At 35.7% G+C, this 8,103-nt stretch overlaps 1 protein-coding gene and 1 long non-coding RNA gene across 2 annotated transcripts; one reads left to right on the plus strand and one right to left on the minus strand.

Moving 5' to 3' along the window:
- Window positions 1–2,157: 2,157 nt before the first annotated feature.
- On the minus strand, window positions 2,158–4,667 carry LOC145073491 (Tetratricopeptide repeat (TPR)-like superfamily protein). The gene is made up of 2 exons (XM_079020039.1): window positions 4,507–4,667; window positions 2,158–4,426 (listed from the first exon to the last, which is right to left on the minus strand). The coding sequence occupies exons 1-2, from the start codon at window positions 4,662–4,664 to the stop codon at window positions 2,218–2,220; spliced, it is 2,367 nt and encodes a 788-aa protein (XP_078876165.1). The 5' UTR covers window positions 4,665–4,667; the 3' UTR covers window positions 2,158–2,217.
- LOC145073492 (uncharacterized) lies at window positions 4,660–5,235 on the plus strand. The gene is made up of 2 exons (XR_013691394.1): window positions 4,660–4,862; window positions 4,948–5,235. It is a non-coding gene; the product is annotated as an uncharacterized LOC145073492 (long non-coding RNA).
- Window positions 5,236–8,103: the final 2,868 nt, after the last annotated feature.

Here is an 8,103-nt window from a genome sequence, read left to right on the forward strand (position 1 = left end):
CCAGTTGGAGTTGTGCTTGGAGCTTGAGGATCCTGGATTAGTTCATCATTTGCTATCCTTTTGAGGTAAAAAGCTCACATCTTGCTAATCTATGATGCTAGATCTAATTATGTTCCTATTTTATGCTTTTGAGTCCTTAGTGTGATTGATGAGCTTTTTGATTCACTCCAGAAGTGATTGATAGTAGATCTAGGTTTCTTTTGGTCCCTTTGTCCATAAAAATGCAAGCTTTGAGGTGTTTATGGACTCATGCATGTGTTAAGACCCTTTGTTAAGCTCTTTTAAGCTCTAGATCCCCATTAAGTCATGCATGCATGTAAAGTTGCCAACTTTACTTGATAAGTCACCTTAAGGAAATCAGATACGAGAGTATGGAGTAAGGGCTGAGCGGATTAAGTGCTTAATGATGTGGGATGGCCAACTGGTGAGTACGCTGGTACACTGCGCATACTAGCCCTAGATCGTGTACACTAAGCGTACAAGCTGAGTATGCCCTGCGTACTCAGTAGTGAGCTTCGAAACTTTGGGCTTTTCGGTATTAGGCCCATGTTAGACCTTAGGAGTCTAGGGATTTGTTGGGCCATTAGAATTCTATTTTTGGGCTGATGCTATTTTATTGGACTTTCTTGGTTTAAGGCCCACAAAGCGATTTGGGCCCAATTTGGAAGATTGGACCATATTTGGGCTTTGGGTGATCATTTTGGAATTTGGGCCTTTTGGATAATAGGCTTGGGCCTTAGCCTTGGGCCAAGTTTGGTAAAGGGTAAAAAAGTCTTTTATCCTAATTTGGACTCTTAGTCTGAGTCGAGATCCAATTATTAATTGGATGTTATTTTATGTTGGTAGCGTGGAGATTTTAGTGGACCAGCAACCAAAGATTTATCTGTGAGATTCACCAGTCTAGGTGAGTTTCCTCACTAGGTTTAGCGGGTTGAAGGCATCAATATCGTCCTATGATTCACCAGTCTAAGGTTAGTTTATTCAATTTCAACATTTTGCCTCAGGTTGTTGCATTTTGTTTTCGTTATTTTCTAACAATTATCAAGATTAGAATTCTAATTAAGCGTATTTTCGACTTAAATTATAAAATCCAATAAGTCATGTAAGTTTATTTTGTTACTTACTTAATAACAGGGATAAGATAATGTGAAAAGATTAAGGAGTGAATATTTATGCATTAAGTTATATATTTTTACAATTTTCCCCTATTCATTTTTTAGACTTTAAATGTTTACTACTTAATTTTCAAGAAGGCTTATTTTATAATCTTGTTTGTGGTTATTAGGTCCAAATGATGCAAGATTATGGTAAGAAATAACCAAGTGAATAAAGTGAACGGTGAACCTGCACATAGGTGGTTAATGCCTTAACGACCATTTTATGAGTAAGTGCTAAAAATATAGATGAAGAAAGTAAATTTGTTTTTAGGAGTGTTGGGTTTTGCATTTTCACCATATTTAACTTTATCTAATAGGTTAACATTAACTTACAGAAATAACATTGACAAAGCTTATAAGAACAAATTAGTAGTATATTTGTTCGTCATTTCCTATATTTAAAAAATAAAGAATTTTTTTTGACCTATTTTAGACATTAAGAAGATACTTTTTTTTTTCTTTTTTTTATTATGAATCTCAGTTGCTAAATTCATTGGGTTTACTACAGCTAAGTTTTGCAAATCTTGACATTTTGCTATCCGTCCATTCTTTTTGATATATTTACTTGTACTTTTTCATATTTTGTTTTTACCTTTAAATATCTGTCTATTCAAACCTTATAAGGTCCTAAAAAACTTAAACCAAGAAATTATTGGTATGATAAGTATCTCTTCTTTTGGGGAAAGATAAATCTTCAATCTATAAAAACTTTTACATGATTACCATTTCTTTACATGGAAATTATGTTTTTTTTTTGTATTTATATCTATTACAGGAGGGCAAGAAGTCTTTAAAAGATTATTGCTCCCCATTTAAATGTTGGTGCCATAATTATGCTTGATGCGAGCAATGGAAACAATATTAATCAACAATAACTACATATGATAAAATTTTATGTTGTTTATGTCCTATATCTTCTGTTTCATGGTCTTATAGTAATTATCATCCATGGTACATCACAGCATGACAAAGCTGTGATTAAAAGAATTAAGAGGGGCAATTTGGGAATTTTACTTTTTCAATATAAACTTCTTTTATGGTTTTTGAACATTCATCTAAATCAAAACTTATCATCAGGCGCAAACCCTCTCTCCAACATTTGGTCATGCAACCGAAAAGCTTCCTTCATATTCTCCTTTGAAACATACCCATTTATCATCAATACATATGTCGATCTATCAGGCTTCAAACCTTTCTCAATCATCTTCCCATAAACCATAACAGCTTCATCCATTCTCCCATTTCTACAAAATCCATCAAGAATCACATTATACGTAACAACATCCGGAAATATCCTTTGACTTTCCATCCCATTGACCAAGTCAAACGCCTTATCCATATCATTTTCCTTCAAATACCCATGTATAAGAGTATTATACGTAACACTATCAGCACTAACATTATTAAACCCCATTCGATTAAAAAATAAACCCGCTTCTTTAACTAATCCTGCCCTACAATACCCTTTAATAATTGTGTTACACGTCACAATTGTGGGCCCAATTCCATTCACGACCATTTCGTCCCAAATCCGTAACGCCTCATTCACATGACCCGTGTTACAAAACCCGTTAATTAAAATACTATAAGTTATATCATTTGGGAAAATATTTTTACATATCATAGCATTCCATAAATCTTTAGCTTTTTCCATCTCACCTTCCTTACAAAACCCATCGATTAAAGTGTTATATGTCACGATATCAGGGTTTATGTTCCTTTGAATCATGGATTCAAACAAATTAACCGCTTTTTTCATGTTTCCTTCTTTCGAGTACCCGTTGATAAGTGTTGCGAAAGTGTAAAAATCCGGATATACCCTTCGTTCGACCATCTCGTCAAATAGTTTATCGGCTTCTTGAAGCATTTTACTTTTGCATAATCCATTTAAAAGTGAATTATATGTAACAACATCTAAAACGCAACCCCGATCAATCATTTCATCCCGAATCTTGATTGCTTCCGACATCACACCGTGTTTGCAAAACCCGTTGATTAAAATTGTGTAAATAACATTATCGGGTGTCAACCCGGAATCTTTCATATTCTTGAAGTAGAATAAAGCCCGATTAAGATTTCCGGATCTTGAAAACAACCCGATAAGTGAGGTATAAGTCAAGATATCGGGTCCCACATTTTGGTTCAAGATTTCTTGAAAAATGGATTCGGCTTCTTCCATAGAATTACCCTTTTTACAGCATTCGATTAACAAGGTGTTGTAAGTAGTGGAGTCGGGATTTAACCCATTATGAACCATTTCTTTTACTATCTCTTTTGCTCTTTCCAAACCCCTGGTTTTACAAACCCCGTTTAGAATCGAATTATAAGTGTAAAGTCCCGGTTTTAATCCTTTACTTTGCATAGAGGTCATGAGTTCAAAAGCTTCATCGAGAAGGCCTACACGTGAATAACCGTTTATCAATGTATTATAGGTCACGATATCTGGGGAAATACCTTTTGCCTCGAATTCAATCAAGAAAGGCTTCACCTTTTTGAAGTTATGATCCTTACAAATGGCGTTCACCATAATGTTCATTGTATAGATGTTCAATTGAACCACCCCTTTTGAAACGACATCATTGTAAACCTCCCACGCTAAATCAAACCACCCGATCTTAACAAGGCCTCCAAGAACAGTGTTACATCCGTTTATCGGAACAGAAATTCCCCTGTTTGTGACTAATTTGAAGGCTTCCACGCCTTCTCTTAACTTCCTAGCTTGCACATATGTACGAATCAACAAATCAAAAACGATGGGATTGGAGCCACATTTCTCGTATGTGGATATTAAACAGTCAACGATCATGGTGCGTGACACGCCACTCTTCCTAATCATTCTAAGCAACAAAGCCTGGGCATCGGATAGCCTTCTATTCCTGGAAAGTACATGAACTATCGCACTCAAAGAGATCGAGGAATGCCTAAATTTCGGGTGATTTGAGGCGACCGTGTCAAGAAATTTTTGACCCAGTTGCGGATTATCACGACAATGATAAATGACATCGAGAAAGGAAGAGGGGGTTAATTGAAATAGATAATCTTTGGAGGAATTGAGCTTACCTTGTTTCAAACGCATCAAAATCTTCTCAATTAAGAATGTGTCGATGTGTCCTGATTCTTGTGGTGTTGATGGGGTTTGGAGGGATTTTACTGCGTATGTGGAAAGGGGTTTTGTAAGAGAAGCAGAAGCTGCTATTGCTCTTGTTCGGAGAGACGTTGTTGGCGAGAGTAACCCTTTTGGTGCTGCCATTGACGAGTTGTTGGATGCTCTGATGTTGCAAAGATTGAGAAAATGAACTTCTGTGTAAGAGCGACTTGTAGAGGAAAAAGGTCTTTTTCTAATTTATACCTTGAGAGTTGAGGCGGACGGTAGCGGAGGGCGGTGGAACCGTCAGACGGTAGGCAGGAGGCGGCATGGGATCTGGGTTGCGACGAACAGGGGCATGGTGATGGGCCAACGAAGGCTATTTCTCTTTGTTGAAATACAGGTAACAATGATAGAAGCATATTTAAGGGCGAACAACATGTTTGAGTAACCACAACAAGGGCCAAGGGAGGACCAAAAAGGGGGTGTTTAGTGTTGTTTTTACCAAAATGCCCCTCAGATTATTTATTAATTTTCTGAACAGGCCTTATGATTGGGTTCCTTTGAAAGACATGATAGCATATTGGCATTCTTGCCTTGACAACAAAGTGGGATTCAAGGTGAGATTTTTAATCTGACAAGATTTGGCTTATGAGTAACTTAGTATCAAAATTACCAACTTACCCTTTTTGAATTTTTTTTTAGGGTTTTGCTTACCAAAAGAGACACAAGAAAAAGTATCAAGATTTTCATTTTATGGAAAACCAGCAGAATGACTTATATATGGCTGCACAACATGTATTGGTAATTCATGAGAACTCGATGAAACAGTTGGTGCTGTGAACAGATTAGTTAAAAGTTAGTTAGCTATTTGACATGTCAGCATTGGTTTGTTAGATTAGTTACAAGTCTGTTGTAACAATTGGGGCATCTACATAAAAGGTGTATTTGATCAAAGATGAATACAATACAGAATTTCATTCTCTCTCTAAATATGAACTGTTTCACTATTTACCACTACAAAAATAGAATAAATTACAACTTTTGTACCTGTGGTATGTCAAAAGTTGTGATTTCTGTCCACATGTTTTGTTTGTTGCAAAGATGGCCCTTGTAATGTAGTTTCATTGTACTTTCGGTACTTGGCTTGGCTGGCGTTGAAAAGTTATGTTAAGTCTATGTAAAATGATTATTTTGCCCTCATCTTCTTGAACAAAACCCTACCTTTCTCTTAATATTATTCAAGGATAAAAGAGTTTTAGCTTTAGGTTATATTTTTTGGGTTTTGATTTGGAACTTGGTTTAATTTTAGAGTTTAAGATGAAGGAGATTGACAAATGTTTTAAGACTTTCATTGAAGGAGATGAAGGCAAGAGTAAAAGAGTCATTTTAGACATATGCTTTTGGGCCCACTGTCTGTGCAACAAATCAAACATCTAGACAAAAACCATAACTTTTGGCACACCACAGGGACGAAAGTTGTAATTTACTCAAAATGAATATTAATTCATATAATTTTGTTTCTCAGGTTGATATTGATTTTGAGAAAGAACCAATTGGAATTGGGAAAGATGGAAAGAATACTTATTTCAGGGATATTTGGCCAAGCATTCAAGAAGTTGCTGATGTAAGCATTCCTCAAGTTTTTGATGAAGTTGGCCCAAAGACTCTTCATATTCCAACTGGAGACAAACTCTCTGTTTTTGATGCAGCATCAGTGAGTTTATACTTTATAAACGCGTTCATTCTATTATAACTTTTTTTATTGTAAAAAGAAACGTATTTTTATTTTTTATTTTTTAATCAGAGATATAAGGATGCGGGTGAAGCCACCATTGTTTTGGCAGGAGCAGAATATGGTAGTGGAAGCTCCCGAGATTGGGCTGCCAAGGGGCTCATGTTGTTGGTGAGCGTCTTAAAACTAAATTGGTGTTTCTTTTTTTCTTAACGATGGATCAGAGAAGGAATGGAATGGATGATTCTATTTGAATGAAAAAAGTTGTTTGTTTTGCGTGATGGAATGGATCATTCCCGAATTCCATTTTGCTCATTTTCATTCCTTAGACACCGGTGTTTTTCCTAAAGTAATAAATTTTAAAACATAAAAGTAGGATTATAATGAATATTTTACAGGGAGTAAAAGCAGTGATTGCGAAAAGTTTTGAGAGGATTCACCGGAGTAATCTAGTCGGACTGCGAATCATACCCCTTTGTTTCAAAGCCGGTGAGGATGCAGACACACTAGGGTTGACCGGTCATGAACGGTAGTACGGTACCCCATTGACCTCCCAACTAGTATTACTGACATCCGCCCCGGTCAAGAGGTTACCGTCACCACTGACACCGGAAAGTCATTCACATGGACCGTCCACTTCGAATATCGAGGTACAATTTCTCCACTTACCGCTCTACAGAATGACATGACATGATAGAACAGTATACACGGTTGTGTACTATTATGGGACAAAGACTCGGACTCATATATGACATGATTGTTGTGTACCGTTTTGGTACCGAGACTTAGATGAGATGACATGACATGACATAGTAAATCATACATTATTGTGTAGTGTGCTCAGACTAAGATTGAGATTGATGTTAATGTTTTATACAGGGGAAAATGACTTAAAAGCCCAACGAAGTTTCCAAACCGTTCAAAAAATCTCAATCATGTTTTGTCTGTTAAAAAAATCAACAAATTTAACAGTTTGTCTAAAAAGTCCAACAAAGTTCCAAACCGTTTAAAGAATCTCAATTTTGTTTGTTTATGTTCGTTGGGTTTTTTTTTTGAACAGTCAAAACATGATTGGAATTTTTTTAAACGTTTTGGAAACTTCGTTGGTCTAGCAAGTCATTTTCCCAATACGGTAATAAGCCACGTATCTGTTTCTCTTATTTGACTTTCGGGAAAGTGTAACTTAGTTAGGCTTTTTAGACAAAATGTTAAGTTTGTTGGGTTTTTTTGAACAGACAAAACATGATTGGAGTTTTTTGAACGGTTTAGAAACTTCGTTGGACTTGTAAGTCATTTTCCCTTTTATACAGGTGGAATTGGCGTATTTTAACCATGGTGGGATTCTTCCATATGTTATTCGATGTGTGTAGATTTTGTGAGTGTAAGTTGAGGAAAGTGAAAAATAAAGAGTTATTTATTTTCAATTTATCCATATGTTATTCGATGTATCTAGATTTATTTAGTAGAGTAATTAAGTTCTGTTGAACTTGCTTTCTTGAAATTATTATAGAAACTAGTGTAAATTATATTTTTTTAAATGAAAAATAAACTAAATTATTCATAAATTATTTATTCCACATATGTCCACTTTGAAATGTCCTAAATTATTCCACCTATGTCCATTATGAAAAATGATAAATTATTCCACTTATCCACTTTGAGAAAGGTCCTAGATTATTTGACCTATATCCATCGTAGGAAAGGAGGGACTAGAGTAAATTATATAAATGTTATATGTGGTAGCTTCACATAAAATCGCAATTTTACTACAATTTTGCATTGGGATAATGATTTGAGAGGGTAACATACTATTTCATTTTGTCACATTTGATCACTAAACTTTTTTTTCGTGCTCTAATAGCCATTTAACTTGTTCATTCGTGTAAATTTCCCCCCTACGACTGTTTTTTGTCGGTTTCAATGTACCGGTCGATCCTACGTGGCATGTAGGGCTAATGTTATTAAAAGAGGGATGTATGTGGTTCCTTGATTGTGCCCTAATACCCCTATGGCTTCCTCTTATAGCTTCTCATCATCCCTCAATCGATCAAGCAAGAAATCAACTGCGAACGATCCAAAACCTTGTGATTGTGGGTTCCCTGCACGTATTCTAACATCAAAAACAC

The sequence above is a fragment of the Lactuca serriola genome, chromosome 9, assembly GCF_051521515.1.
Source record: "Lactuca serriola cultivar US96UC23 chromosome 9, Lser_US96UC23_V15, whole genome shotgun sequence".
In the NCBI taxonomy this organism is placed as follows: Eukaryota; Viridiplantae; Streptophyta; class Magnoliopsida; order Asterales; family Asteraceae; genus Lactuca; species Lactuca serriola.

Excerpts from the sequence above, each read along its gene's own strand:
- LOC145073491 (XM_079020039.1), bottom strand. The coding sequence starts at position 4,664 with ATGCTTCTATCATTGTTACCTGTATTTCAACAAAGAGAAATAGCCTTC. Across the intron at positions 4,427-4,506 it reads CGTCCGCCTCAACTCTCAAG|AGCATCCAACAACTCGTCAA; the intron begins GTATAAATTAGA and ends TTGCAACATCAG.